The sequence below is a fragment of the Poecilia latipinna genome, unplaced genomic scaffold (assembly GCF_001443285.1).
Source record: "Poecilia latipinna isolate Pla-1442-1.1 unplaced genomic scaffold, P_latipinna-1.0 Scaffold179, whole genome shotgun sequence".
NCBI classification, from domain to species: Eukaryota; Metazoa; Chordata; class Actinopteri; order Cyprinodontiformes; family Poeciliidae; genus Poecilia; species Poecilia latipinna.
Window position 1 is genome coordinate 301440 of NW_015112795.1, and position 15610 is coordinate 317049.

The 15610-nt window shown below is 39.4% G+C and overlaps 1 protein-coding gene and 1 long non-coding RNA gene across 2 annotated transcripts in view; one reads left to right on the forward strand and one right to left on the reverse strand.

Annotated features, from left to right (window-relative positions):
* LOC106946170 (uncharacterized) overlaps nt 1–15610 on the forward strand; it is a 176446-nt gene that overhangs the window by 80707 nt on the left and 80129 nt on the right. The gene's annotated exons all lie outside the window — the stretch shown is intronic.
* The window catches only part of LOC106946168 (E3 ubiquitin-protein ligase Midline-1), a 36630-nt gene that overhangs the window by 3834 nt on the left and 17186 nt on the right, over nt 1–15610 (reverse strand). The window contains exons 2-7 of the mRNA XM_015030335.1: nt 13492–14279; nt 10137–10232; nt 5254–5361; nt 3252–3400; nt 2844–2971; nt 1685–1828 (exon numbers count right to left, since the gene is read on the reverse strand). Of these exons, the coding sequence (XP_014885821.1) occupies nt 1685–1828; nt 2844–2971; nt 3252–3400; nt 5254–5361; nt 10137–10232; nt 13492–14211 (1345 nt within the window). The 5' untranslated portion in view covers nt 14212–14279. The remainder of the gene's footprint in view (nt 1–1684; nt 1829–2843; nt 2972–3251; nt 3401–5253; nt 5362–10136; nt 10233–13491; nt 14280–15610) is intronic.

A 15610-nucleotide genomic window follows, 5' to 3' on the forward strand; every position in this document is an offset into this window, starting at 1 on the left:
ATACATAACATCTTATTGAACAAAAAGAAACAGGGATGCGACGGCAAGAAGGAAATGAAGTGTCACATTAGTGTCATAAATGTTGCCTAATATTCTTTAAGCCTTAAAGTAATGAGGGTTGTAATGGAAAGAGAGACTACCTTATAAGGGAGTGCTTTATTAGATAAACGTCAGGCATATAAAACAAGAAAATAAAGAGCCAAAGAAAGGAAAACTTTTCCTGAGAAGTCTTTGAATCTTTAAAAAGACTTAAAAACTGGAGCAGATGAAAGACAGAGATGAGGCGGTTTGATTGAAAGGCAGCAGGGGAGCTCGTCTTCAGGTGCCTTGACCCCATTTCCCTCCATGTAGTTGTTGCTCACTCAGCCGTTCTCAAGATTTCTAAGGTCTTGTGGGTGTTTGACTGATGTGTATGTAAGTATACACTGCAAGGTAATTGTTCCATAAGATGTTCTCTGTCTTAAGTGACTGATACTAAGTTTTTTTTTTTTTTTCTCTTAGCTGTTATCTTGACAAAAATGTCTCCATCCTTTTGGTTTCATCTGTTCTTGCACAGGGAAAAAAAACAAAAAGACTTTTCATTTCCACGAAGCAAAATGTTTCTCTAAAGGAAACAGTCTTTCTTTATATATGCGAGGTGTTAAATTTAAGGAACCTTTATCAATATGAAATTCAGGTCCTTTCAGAAGACGCCTGAAAGTACTTCTTCTGAGTCAATGTCACCATTATAAGAATTGCTGTTCTGCTGCATCCTTAATTGTCTATTAAATATATATGTTGATGTCTCCCTGCTACTTACATTGTGTGTATTTGGATGGAGGGTGGAAAATTGATGCATTTTAAGGATTCAGTGCAGCTTTCTGCTATAATCTCACTATCTTTACAACTAAAAACCATCGTGGATGGAAATATGAAGGATCATGTAGGGAGCACTTTGCCTCCATTTAGCATCTTACGTCACAGTAAGAGTTGTTCCCACTTTTCCCCAATTATGTTAATTTGCATGTTTACATCTGTTGGAAGTCCTACTTTCAAATTGACAATGTTGACAATTGTAAAAACAATTGTATTTACACAAAAACAAAATTAAACAGTGCAGATGGAAACGCAGTATACCTGGAAAATGGATGTAGTGTGCATGCCAGGCCTGTAGGACGAGGCCTCCTTCATCCAGAAGTGTCATTTTGTAATCCTTAACCTGTACATGTACAGACTATTTCTGATGGACACATTTCACAATGAGCAGGTTTTACTTTAACTCGTCAGATAATCTGAAGAGTTGCACCCAGACGGACAGAAGTTGGATATCCGCTGTTGTGCGTGTGAAAACGAGGCCTGAGTGCTCGAGCGCAAGATGACGTGACTGAAATTGTTTCCAAATATTTTCCATCTATGTTTACACATGATTCATTTTGCATTTCTAAAAAAAAAAAAAAGTATCCCTATGGAGGCCATTGTCAAACATTTGCAGTTTTGTCCGTGTAAACAAGCGGCCAAAATGTTGACAATTTATTGCCCTGGCATCATGTAAATAGGGCCTCAGAATCTCATAGTAAAAAGACATTTTTCTTCCTTCATTATATAATTGGACATGAATTCTGGAAATATGGAGATAAAATGCTTACAGTGACACTACAGTTAGAATTAACATATAACATGGACATAATATCCATAATGCACTTACTGGCGATGTTGGACTGTCCGGTGAAGATGGCGTACTGCAGCTCATAGGACACAACTGTGAATTCATCATCAGACGTCCAGTGGACACTGATTGTGTCATAGGAAGCTGTGCACAACTCTTCCCTTATGCATGGAGCGCTTGGAGCTGCAGAGAACCAAAAGCGGAAACATTATCTTTGGCCCCCCGATGCAAGAGATTGCATTAGAGAAGTCCCAAGCTGGTGATTCACCAGTTTTTAGTAGTTCCAATAAAATTCAGCCTAATAAACTTTCCTTATGTGCACAAGAATCTAATTTAAGACTTTTATGGTGGGGGGTTTGAAACTCATTCTGAGATGCAAGAGTTACAGGTTCAATAATAATGGCGATGGAAATAAATCTCCAAATCACATTAACACAGCGGGAACAGAGCATACCACAACCTCATTAGAAACACAAAATCTTAGTCACTTAGTGTATAATCACAGAAACTCCTGGCTCTATTTCACTGATGCATCGATTCGTGGGGGAAACAAATGTTATGAGAATTTAGTTGGAAACGGCTCCTTTTGTGTTAAGTCCATTGAGCTTCTTGCAGGAGGAGAACAGAGCGATGTAGAAAAACAAAGATACAAAGGCCCAGCTTGAAATGATTGTAAAGCCACTTCTTATCTCTTTTTGTGCCTGTCACTTGCTCCCCACTCCCAAGCATTCTGTCATGAGTGGCTGCACATAGCGGAGTGATTCAGGCTGATTCACTGAATGAAATACCCTCCAGCGAAGCCCTCATGCGTCGCAGAGAATAAATATGAGCCAACCATTTTCACCGGGCTTCAAATCCACAACAAACCCATCGCTCTTTTTTTTCTTTCTTTCTTCTTCTTCTTTCCCTTGTGTGCTGATCAATTAACAGTGACATTTTGATAGGTCCAAGCAAATGAAAGATGGGGAAGGTAATGTTTGACATTAATTTAGGAGTTAATTGGCTGAAGTCTAACTACTAAAGCAATACTTAAAGACAGACTTGAAAGAAATTAAATGAAGAAAATTTAACTTAAAGTTGAAAGAAACTTCATTAAGTTCTCTGTAAAGTTTAAGTTTCACAAGTGTTAATGAATTCAGAAAGAAATCAGATTTTCCTTTAGGCTGCAAATATATTCTTGATGCAAAACGTCTCTAACCTGTGAGGTAATCCAGATTCTCCAGCAACTTCTTCTCTCTGGTGAAATCCAGAGCAAAAGTGTCAAACGTGTCTGTCAGGTGGATCTCTGGAATCAGCACCTGGGTTGATGCTGTTGCCATGGAAACCCTAGATTATTATAAATAGAAATGGAAAAAGAATTGTACACCTTCTGTTTTATCTGTGCTAATATTCACTCATTGGTCACAATGTAAAGCATAGGCCAAGTGTTGTGAATAGACTTCAGATATGAAAATCAGATTCCCAAGAGTTCCTGGATTTAGCAGAAGGAAAATTAATTTAGCACACAAGCCCGACTTGTTGAAATCAGTCCAAAAAACGCTCGATTGGGACTCGATACTTTGTAGCTGGTGAGGCTCGAGTTGAAATCTCCGCCAGGCAGTCTGACCTTTCATTGATGCTCTTGGCCGTCTGCAGGAAGCGAGCGTGATCAGTTTCCTTCAGCGTCTGATCGGCCTGTGTGATGAGAGCCGAGGATCTCTCGATGCACTGCTTGCAGTTGGAAATCTGCTGGGCCAGCTTCCGAAGCCTTTGAGCCTGAAATCATTGAAATGGATCATTATTAGAAAACTTTTAAGACGAATGGAAAATGGCAAGACTGCAGCTCTTTATGGGGCTACATGGAGAAGAATGTTGACATTTGCACAAAAGGTCAAGACTGGTAAATTCTGTATTTCTTGAGGTTTTCTCATTTATAGCAGTATAAGAGCAGGTAGAAAATCCTACAGGTTTAAGGACATCAATCTTGTTTTATCTAAAGTTACTCTGACTTGGAGTAGGTTGGTTTTAACCTTCTTGTCTCTCGAGTTGTGAACCAGTAAATTATTTTGTAAACACACAGTCTTAAAAGTGTACAATCACCTGCTAACTGCCAAATTGTGTCATGTAAACAATGAGACCAAGGTATTTCAAATCTTCGTTTTTTTCAAATGTGATATCCATAAAACAAAATTCAAACATACCCTGCAGCCTGATTGTTTTTCCACAGTTTAAATTGTATTCCAAATTATATTAATTTAATCTCTGCTCTCAAAATTCTATACACAATTATCATTATGACAAGATGAAAACATTTTTTTTGTACTGTATCAAAATCAAGAAGAGTGAGTTTGTCAGTGAAAGACCATACAAATAATTTGGTTTCTCTAGTTTACATTGTTTTATCAACCAAGGTTTTAGGGGATTACAAGAGCAAAATTTATGTGGAAAATATACAAATAAAATGGTGCGAAATGTAATGAAACGATCGTTTCATGGTGAAATCCCAAACTTTATTTTAATTTTATTACCATTTTTTTAAATCAGCCATGTTGGTGATTTTTGTTGCATGCAACTCTGAGATTTTAGCTTCTCTTGTTTGCCATCCAGTTTCATTCCCTTTGCTTTTTAAGAGGCAGATTTAGGTCACTGGTTAGATTGAGGTCAAATGGCATTTCATCAGCAGTTTGGCTTGTACCAAAATAAACACAGAACAGAAACTGTATCCCAGGAAAGATTACACCGTAGCCACGACCTCTGGATCCAGTTCATGACAAAAATGCCAAGCGTCTGTGCACATTCTTTCTCATTCAGTGCTAAATGTTTGGATGGTTGAAGTTAGATAGTTGGGAAAAATAAAATAAACTCTGAAGTACTTCAAGTCTGATTACATGGAGCTTAAATTATCATTTGGGTTGAGAGTGCAAGCAGACATCTTCTCCATATGCTGTGGGATGTCTCGTTGGCCAATCTGCCACCTCCCGTCTGTTCAGAAGGGTTTGAATCTCAGGCATCTGAGTAGTTTGCCATCTGCTGGCAGTTAAAGGATCATGTAAGCATACAGCGCTGTGAAAGAGTTTGCCCCCTTCATCATTTCTTTTGGGGGTTTTTCATACTGTAATATTTGAAGTGATCCAGCAAATGTTTATGCTTTCAAAAGACAACCTGAGTAAAAACAAAAAGCCATTTGCAAGTGGTGATTTCTTTTTTTGAGGAACAAAAGTTATCAAAACCAGCCTGATCCTTGAAAGAAAAAGTAAGTATTTACTACTATTATCTCTACCAGAACATTGTGCAGTAGAGTGCTTGTCCATCATTACAGGATCTTAAACCCAATCACGCTCTGGTTAAACTGTAAGGTGATAATCCATAGGTCTTTCAAAACCTTCCATGTATTCCAGGTTTTTTTTTTTTTTTTTTTTTTGCATTCTCTTTTCAGCTTTTGTTAGTGTTGCTTATGAATTATGCTTGTTTAATTACTCTTATGCAACTTCTTAACAAGGGGTTTTCAATAATTTAAGATTTTCATGTTTTTTTTTTTGGTTTTGCTTTTGACATTTTTAACAGTTTGAGGACACAATAAAAGCACTGTGTGCTATTTCAGGTCACACCATTCTACTTTTTCACCTCACCTTCCCCTCTTTAATCTTGCTGCCAATGATCTGCCGCCTCTGCTGGATGATGTCAATCAGGACGTCGCACTCCTCCATGAGCTTGCCCTCCTGGCGTGATGCGTTTACCTGAAAATCAATTCAGATGACATCAGATTGACGGGACGGGGGAACATAGGAAGTTTACAGAGTGTGTACATTTGTGTTGTGGTGTGATATGTTGCACCCAGAAAATATTTTCTTCATCCATCTTATATTAAGACTAGAACCTGGTGAATAATTAGGCTTTTCTTATATTTTGCTTCTGCCTTGAGTGATAAAACTAAACTACCCGTGTAATCTTAACAGCACAAATATGTGTGTGTGTGTGTTTGTGGATTTCACCGTTCTAGCACTTACAAGGGACCATGTGCTAAGATTGAGCTGTTTTAGCAATAAATAATTCCAGTGTTTCTACTGGATGAAAACGGGAGCATGTCAAACAATTGCAATATTAAGGGAAAAGATTAATAGTTTTGTCACTTAATTTGTATTATAAAAATTAATTACACTAAGATTAATATATTTAAATCCTCTTTTACTTGTAATATTCATGATTTTGCCATTTACCAGCTAAAACTTGGTATCATTCAAGTTCTAGTTCAGTTTGGTTTGTAGCAGCAGTGTTTAATTTCTTCTTTAGTAATTGATCATTTAAAGTATGTAAAAATGAGCTGTAAGGAAATTTGATCAACTTCATAGAATGCCATATGCAACAGGAGGAGTTATTTGTTGTCCAGATGATATTTTGTTGTATTTTATAAGTCGACAGACCGAAACAGGGATTTGGATTCCTTTCTGTACATAAACATTTGACCTGTGGGACAAATATTGGGGAGTGAATATTTTAAGAAGGGGAACTGTACTCTTCTTTATGAATCCAGATAGAAATTGGAGATGAGAAATAATTTTATTTAGTTGGAGGTATTTTGCAATTTCAGATAATTGCCATTCAGAGCAACTGGGTGTCGTTTCTGCCAAAGATGACAAGCATTTGGCTCACTTCTCTCCAGCATTTGATTCCCTTCGCAGGTAGCTTCACACACTGAGCAGGCTGTGAAACCTGTTCGTCCAATTATGAAGGTTGCTGGTCTTGGCATAACTCACAGTTTCCTATTGGAGTAATTTCCTAGTGGTCCTTTAAGCACCTTGTAAAGTTTTCTTGCTGCAACCAAGTGCTAGCGCAGGGAGCCATAAAAGGGAAGTCTGTTGCGAGAGTTACCAAGTGATTATTAAAGCGCAGTTATTCATTCAAACTTAGTCTCTCTGTGTGCTGACAGAAGTTTTAATAATTACATCATGGGAAGTCATTTTTATTTCCTACACTGAGCCAAACACGCTTGCAAAGGGCTTTGACTGAATGCTCAAAGTCCCTTCCTTTCTGCGTTTAAGTAATTTTTTCCCAGGGATGTGTTGCCAAAAGCAACAATTTGCCACCTGGAGTACATCTGTGTTGACGTGAAACATGCTGAGCTAATGCCACGGTTCCTTTGCCCTCCGATGCCTCGGCAGCTGCTGCTACAACTTTGCTAATTGGTTTCTTTGACACCAATGTAAAGCTTTGCACTTTGTGTAATGCTTGCACCTTGGATTTGGTTCTCAAAATCATGTGTATACATGTATATAAATGCATTAGCCAGAGACTGCAACTATTAAAGGTTAGGTGTAACTTAGGGTTGAACTCTTGCTAACTTTCTTTGAGAAGAATTAGACTTTCCACATTCTATTAAGACAACATCCGTTAATATTCAGGAGACCATGTTGCAGCCCAAAATATGTCCAGTGCTCCAGTTGTGACCAAATTCATCATGTCTAGTACAGATGTAAAGTATCTACTGCAAGCCGAAGCTCCCTGGAGGATATATTCAGTGTGACAGATTGTCGGCTATAAGAAACATTAAGCGTTTTATTTAAACACAAAGCGTCTTAAATTGTCTTAGCCTGGAGCATGTGGAAGAAATCTTCTACAAAGAGCCACCATTACTTTACTGTTGAATTAATTCTGCTGCTGCAGTGCTTGGCAAAGAATTTAACCGCGTAGCAGATATTTTTAATGTTTTCCCTGTGTTAGTTCAGTCCATGTTGACAGGTTTGCGTGGTTAGGTTTGTGAGATACTCTTTCTGTGTTCAGAAGATCAGATGAACAAAGTTTGGAATAGTTGTTTTATAGCCTAACCTGTGCTAAATGAGGACCCAAACACAGGCAGGAAGCAGGCAATATCCTGAGAAAAGTGCAGCTTAGACGGAGTCCAAAAAACATACATGCTGGAAAACCAAGGTGCCAAAATAACACAAACATTCGGCCACATGGCACCGAACCACGGAAGGAAATGTGATGAACTGAATCCAGCAAGTAGTAAAAACTGGAGGAACATGGATACCGGGAGGTGTGGTTAGCGTGAAAAAAACAAGTGAGTTTAATCAATTACATGAGCTGTAGTTGTGAACTGTGGCACTGAGGGAGAACGACTCAAAATGACAGACTATGTAAACACAACAGAGGAACAACGGGGAAAAGAACTGAAGATAAGTACATGAATGAATAAATGAATAAATAATCATTAAGCATAATATTAGAGAACCAAAAGAATCAAGTGAGATGTGAAATAAACCCCAAAGAAGAATTCAAAACTATACTGACAAAGCAGAGCAGAAGTCCCTCAATTGATGACACTTCTGTGGTTCTCTTTTTCTTTTTTCTTTTATTACATTCTTTAATAAACCTGAGGCCTTCACAGAACAGCTGCTTTTGTACTGAAATTATGACACACAAAGGTGGACTCTTTTCTAGTAAGGTAACTTATGAAGGCAATAGGTTAGATTATATTTTTAATTAAAGATTTGAGGATCAGATTTAAATTGGTTAAAAAGAATCGATTTTCACCAGTACGTGCTAATCTGTGTTGGGCTAATCCCAGTAAAGTCTAAAGTTTGTAATCATTAAGAGAAAATCTGAGAAAGTTTAAAGCAGTGTCAAAACTTTAGAAGGGCCTTGTGTTATTTTAATGCATCATTGTATGACAAAATGCACATTTACTGTTGTTTTTTCAAAAACATACCAGTAAAGCAAGACTTCAAACTGAGTATCTTTACATTTGCTAAAATGCACATATTTGTGTCAAATCCGTTTCATCTGCCTGTGTAGATTAGGATTAGCGCATCTCTCGACGTTTACCCATCTGTGATTCGGTGCTAAATCACAGATGGGTTTTCATCAGTCTAGTAACTAAGCCTCACTAATGTAGAGTAAATACTGTATGAGGGTTAATAACGTATGTTCTTGTGGGGGGGAAAAAAAAATCTATTCAACTGTGAGTTTTGACGAAATTATGATGAATCGTGACTAAATAAACTTAAGGATTTTGTGTTAAATCCTTTATTGCACTGTATTTAAAAGAAGAAAACGAAAATGACCATTGTGAATCTATGCATATTTATCAAACAGTGTTAAATGAATTCAATCCACTCTCCCAGAGCAACTCCTAGACAGCGTCCCCATTTTTCAACATGTGATAAGTGCCTGAGCGTGCTTGGAGTGTGGGTTGGTGTTGGTTGTAACGTGGAAAAGCTTAAAACAAGATGCCAGCTGAAAAGGCATCTAGTGTGCAGCAGGAATGCAAAATTATGGGTGCAGCAGAGCTGGTGAGTCAGAGGAACAGGATGCGAGTTGGCAATCTTTTTTTCAAGACGTGTCTTTGCAGCTGTTTTGGAATAATCTGATGTGAAATATTCAGAAAGCTCATTAGTGGCACATAAGCAGAGTCTCCTTGATCTTCATAACTACTTCAATTTATTTTTGTATTTTTATATGTCTGACTTATGTTCCTTCCTGTATTTATGTTGCACACCATCACTGAACATTATCCTATGTCATTTTTCTCTCATTTTGAGGTTAATGCATATTAGATGAATTTTATTTATTATTTTTAATTATCGTAGCTGTATTTTCATTACAGCTATCTCAAAGTTGTCCTTCTGTTATCACAGAACCGCCAATTCCTTCTATCCTTTATTCACTGAAATACCCTTTATCTTGCATAAACTGCACCTTGACATGCATGCAAAACAAGCACACAACTTTAATTTAATCTTCTGAAAATATTAAACTGCCTAATCCTTTACATTCCTCTACTTTGCAAAAGGTCTTGGCAGGCTGCGAAGCTGCCCTCCATATTTTCTAAAACCCTGTGGCATTGCTTTATTTAAAGCATCTTAGCGGTGCAATGTGATGTGAACGGGCAGGCTTGGCACAGAACTGCCTCCAAAGAAGACTGCATGCATGCAAACATGAACACAAGTCTGCTAACCCAGGAATAAATATGGTAAACCAAACCAAATGACTGAAAAATGTGAAAATCTGCTTAAGCATTGTTTCTAAAAACGGTATGAGAATGTAAATGCTATTATTGTACATTTATTGCAGAATTTGGGTAGATGCAGATAATCACTGTGCAGTGAATTGTAGTTTAGACTTAAACCAGGGAAATAAAGGAATGTCAAGCTACAAACATAGATATTTGCATTATTTATACAGAAAGTGACAATTTCTTACAGCTTACGATTTTTCTTAAAATAACTATTAAATTACAAAGTCGCTCATAAAATGAAGCATTAGTGTAATCAGTTATTTTTGAGTCCTTTACATTCCATATATCGGATATTGAGCGTAATCTTTAATGACAACTGCAGTTGCAAGATGTGGCATGATTTTTAGAAAATTGTCTAGTTTCTAAATTTGTCATCTTGACATTTTTACTCTTGGACAAAAACAACTAATCAGCAGTTTCTTTCACACAGAATGCCACCACTTGCGTTGCTAGACAAATTAGGTCATTGGTGACCCCCACAGGGCCACTGAGACTCACCTCGACATGTTGACAAGTCTGGATCAGCTTCCCCATAAGCGACTCCAGCTCGTTGTTCCTCTTGATCAAGTTGCTCAGGTTGGAGTCAAGTGCTTGCTGTTGGAAATGAGAGTGAGAGATGCTAAAAAAAAATAGAAATGTCACACAGATGCAAGAAGATAGAAACGCAACAAAGCTTAAGCCGACGCATCAAATCAACTAAACAAGAAGGAACCTTCTAAAATAAAACGATGATGAGCAAATTGTGCAGTTCTATAACCTGATCAATCTCTACATTTGTAAAGTTTTGGAGGTGGCGTACCTCTGACCGTGGGTAGTACCCCTCATCCCTGCACTGCCTCCTCATCCTGCCCCGTCCGAAGCCTCAGACAGCAGATCCTAGTTCTAGCCGTGGATGTGACTGGGACAGTCACTCCACTGAGCACCAAGCCATGCGCAAACCCAGCCAAGCGATAAATCAGGGCTTCAAAAAGCTTTCCCTATGAGAGCAGCGCTCCCGGCAAACGAAGCGGCAAACAGGTGACAAGCGCGTCAGTACCGCCCCTCGACGCTCCTCCCTTCACTTATTCCCCTCTCTGTCCTCCTTTCTATTCACCCTTCTGTATTTTTTTACATAGCCGTTTTTCTTTCTTTTTTTGTGTTTTAAATGCCAGAGCCCAGGCTGTTTTGTTTGCTGCCATGTTTCACATAATTGCCAAATCAGGCATGATTAAGCTGTTCTGATGCATCGTTGTCACTTTTCCTCTTTTTCAAAGTTTTAAGATGTTCTTTATGGTTTCAAAGCTGAAAGTGAAAATTACCGAAGTATGAATTTATAGAATCCGCTTTGTAATTTACAAAGTGACCGTACCTCTTTAGCCACGTTTTAAATATCAACAGTTTGTGGTGTCAGAAAAGCTCTTACCCGTCCACAGAGGTGGACATGGTGCCTCTTTTTATTTATTTATTTTTCCCTTTGCAAGTGTGATGCAGTGCCACGGGGGGCTTAATGGATGACCTTAATACGCAGATGGCACACAGAAGTGACATAAGGGTCTGCTCTAACAGGAATATGACCCTGTTGTTGGTAACAGAGGGGGAAAAGCTGATCTCTCAAAGGAGGACAAGAATTGCAACAATAAGCCATCCTCTGTGCACTGAACTTCAGTGCAATATGCCACTACACAAACATAAAGAAAAGGGATCTAAGCCTATTATATGTCCTTGTTGCCAGCTTGTCTATTTGTTGGAGCTGGACTGCCTTCCAGCCCCCTTCAGTTTGATCACTTGTCAATCATCCTGTGGCGTAATCTGTCTCTTTTTATCTGCCACCACTCTGAGCTAGATTTCTTTGGGGGGGGGGGGGGGGGAGTCTGTGTTGTACTACACAGTTAATCTTTGCTTAGTTAAATGAATTTCCAAAGTGCAGTGAGGCAGTGGACTAGAATTATTGTGATGGAAAGATCCAAGGAGGCAAAATAACAGGAGTTAACTAGTTAGAAAAAAGATGTCACTTGCTTATTTCATTTCTTAATGTTTATATATGTCTGTATTTCAAGCCTTGAGAAGATTTTAAAACATTTCAGCTGGCATAGGAGTTTTTATACTCTTTACAGAATTTGATAGAACCAAAAGATCCATCATATTATGACTTAGTCAAAGGTCCCGGCACTCATAAATGGTGTACTGAGATTTGAACTTTCATCCCCTGGTAGTCAGCAATTCAGTTTCTATGGATTCATTAACAGCAGAAGCAACTTAATGTTCTTGCTCAGAAGCTGAAAATGTTTCACCTTTTATCCCTATTAAAACACACTATAGAAAATGTTTGGCTCAAAAGCAACATGCATTATACAGGGTTCATTCATTCTCTCAGCCTAAAGTAAAACGCATTTCAGATACACCAGCACAAGTACGACGAGAAAAGGCTTAAAGTATGTCAGTCAAGCGTGTGTACATAAAACACAAACTTAACATCTTACAAATAAGAAAGTGAAGCCTCACAAAAACAGCAGTAACGTGTTGGTGTTCCGTTCACACTTTCCAACATTTTCCACATTCATGAAATATAATCAAATAAACTATGGGCAAGTTAAAACCACCTTCTGAAATAATAATGGAGCTGATGTGCACAAACTTGGCATTTAGCACCTCCTGAAAATCTTGTTTTTGCACCTTGAACTACACCCACTGGGATGGAGTGTGAGGACCCACCATCAGCAATTACTAAGGAGTACACTTTTCACCCTTTCTAGAGTAACAGACTTCACAGCTAGTCCAGTTTGTAATTCTGTGACCATCTATCAGGGAAATCAGTCCTAATAAATGGATAACTATAATAAACTGCTCTTAAGAACGCCAAGCTGTTCCAACTTAAACAGCAAAATGGGAACACCAAACCAGTGATTTAGTACCAAGGCTGACACATACAAACAGCTGCTTCTATCTTTTATCCTGAAGGTTTTTACTCGTAAGACCCTGAGCTAAGGATTTTAAAAGCCATTTCCAGCACCCTCCTCTGTCAATTTCCTGTGACGGGGGTAATTTTATCTCTGAAAAAAGGATGGGTGTTCCCACAATAACCTCCATGGCTCTTATCAGACGCACACCAACAGCCTCACAGGGGAAAAGAGAAACTATTCCACTAATCTAATACGTTTTTTGCCCCATTTTGTGAAGAGTCTTGTATTCGGCAGATTGGCAAAAAGTGATACACTAATGAAATATCCCTGGAAAATATGGCAGAAGAACAGCTAAAGCATGTCAGAATCTGAGATTAGGGTGGGGGATGTGAGACTGCTCGTATGATTTAATTAAGTTGTAACTCTTAAAAGTACCAGTACCAATGCAATGGTGTGTTTTGTATACTTTAAAAGACTTTAAATGGAAATTAAAGTGTTCAGTAAACTCAAAGCTGACTTGTAGTGTTGCACTCTAGCATCTGCTAAAAAGCTAGAGTGATAATACAGGGTAATACACCCAGCAGGCAAGCGGTGCTTGTTAACCTGCAACCTCGCCAAAGTCGCCATGCCTCATTGCTAAAGACATACCCCTAATTCACTGCCTCTGAATACCCCCCTGGCTTCCTGGTGTGGCGCAGTCATTATGCTAATTGCTTAATTATTCAGGAGAGATTATAAGTCAGCATGAAATGATGAAATCTCTCTTGATGATCAAATTAGATACCTGAGTAAGGATATCAGGAAATTTCATACTTCAGAGGAGAATGAAATTAAAGTTTAAAATTCATTATATGTGTAAGACGATAAAGGACATCGGAGGGTTTTTATACTTATCTATAATTGGACTGAGTAAAACATTGAAAACAGCAGAAAGATTTTTTTTAAATAGACTATATACGCCAACAGGCACATACCTTTAATTTTTCGTAACGGTCGCTTAGGGCTGCCACCTGGTGATCCCTGTGCCTCCCGACCAGTTTGCACAGCGAGCAGATCAGCTGGTCGTCAGTGACACAGTACATGTTCACCTTCTCCTCCTCATGCTCCAGGCACTGGAGCCCTCTGAGATGAGAGTCGGGCATTGGCTCAATGAGCCGGTGACCGGTGAATGGTTTCTTGTTCGGGTGAGTTGCCCTGAGGCACTCCTCGCAGTACGATACTTCACACGTCACGCACGTCTTAACGGCATCCTGGGGTGGGTCCTGCTCGCAGAACTGGCATTGGACTGGTTCCGGCGGAGTTTCTGGGCTGGACATGGCGGCACTGACGGGAACCAGAGCCAGCCGGTTGCTCCCTTCCTCAATGGGAGAGTTGGGCCCACTGTGGGGACCGGCCAGCGGCAGAGGAAGGCCAGCCGAGGATGAGGCCCGTTGAACTCTATCGATAATGTTCTGCAAGGTCACGTTTCTCTTGAGTCCTTCTAATCCACGCTCCGGACTCAGGGAAATAACATACCTACAAGTGGGGCACTGAAAAGCGCCAATGCTCTGGACGGACTCGTTGGTGGCGCAGTGGGAGACGAGGATGCGATGGGCGCAGCCAAAGCACAGGCTGTGGGCACAAGGGAGCAGCAGCGGGTCTTCAAAGAGCTCCAGGCAGATTGGACAGGTCAGCTCTGACTCCAGAGTGTCCATCCTGCTCAGAAGAGGCCAGGCGGGACCAGGTGCAGCGTCAGCAAAATCCAGAAGAGCCGCTCAGATGTCTGGAGGCCAGAGACAAAGAGATGGCAGCCAGAAGAACAGAACGAGGGAAAGAAAGCAGAGGGATTTGAGATTAAATGGTGTGAAACAGCTTATTTTCCACAGCTTTCTTGGGAGGGCTTATATCTCAATGGAGCTGACAACTGCTAAAGAATTGCAGTGTTGAGTTTTTCCTTTTTAGCCTGTAAAAAGTTAACTGTAGATTCTGTCAAACCCATCAACAAACAACAAATAAGGCAACAGACCTACAAAATAGGCAAAACTCTGGATCATCTTAGCCAGAGACTGTGCAATGTCATTTACAATTAGAAAATGCTAATCTTTTTGTTCTGTTTACTCTTTAAAGATCCTTGTTGTGTTTTGTTTGCCGGCACCAACACTTGAGGTATAGCTAAACCAAAATTATCATCTGGCAGCAGACTAGAATGTGTTACTTTCCCATTGCATTAGAGCTGCAAGGAGGAGTTTGTTGGGCTGGAAGGTGCTTAAAACTGCATCACAACAAACCTCAAAGCTAACCTAAGCTATGTTTAAATGATTTATGATGCAGCAAGGTTTTCTTTTTTTTGGTTTTTTTTGGAGCACAAGCTGCTGCTGTTGCTCTTTAGCATTTGGCGTTGGTTTATAATTCACTGCAATGTACGGCTGTAAAACGGTGCTTCAGAAGTAATTTTTAATCTTGGAGTACACTTAAATTTGAATCTATTTTAATAAAATTGAAAAGGATTTGCTTATCGGCATTAACATGTCAGCGGGAAGGATGTTTTTCATATGAGGTGCAGCAGTGCCAGCAGCTGCTGCTGCTACAGCTGTAGCCAGTTAGTAATTAGCGCATGTGTTGACTCACTCCTCCCGCAGAGAAGCTGGCTCTTGATTTCAGCGTCGTCGCCGTCAGGCAGTTTTAGTTAATGTTTGTGCTGATATTGCCCTCCGCCCCCCAACCGCAATAACCATGGTTTCCACCGAAACATCTCAAATATTTTTATTCACAGACAGATTTAAAATAGAAAACAATACAGCTACATGTTTGATTAAATTATGTTAGTTGGTTGGAAGTAAAGCTCTAAAATTAAACAGCTGAATAACCTGACCTGGAAATGATCCTTTGTGAATGATTGAAGTGGGGATCAGTCATTCCCACTTCACTTCAACCCACTTCAGTCTTTAAGACACCTGAATAACTGGCTGAATTTCCTACACTAATTCTACACAGTCCCAGTAAGGGCCTCATTGATTTCTGTTTGTGAGCTACTGGGTTTAATTAACAAATTGGAAGAAACTACCTTTGGTAACATTTTTGGCATGTCTGACAGTTTCTTTGAACTCTTGACCC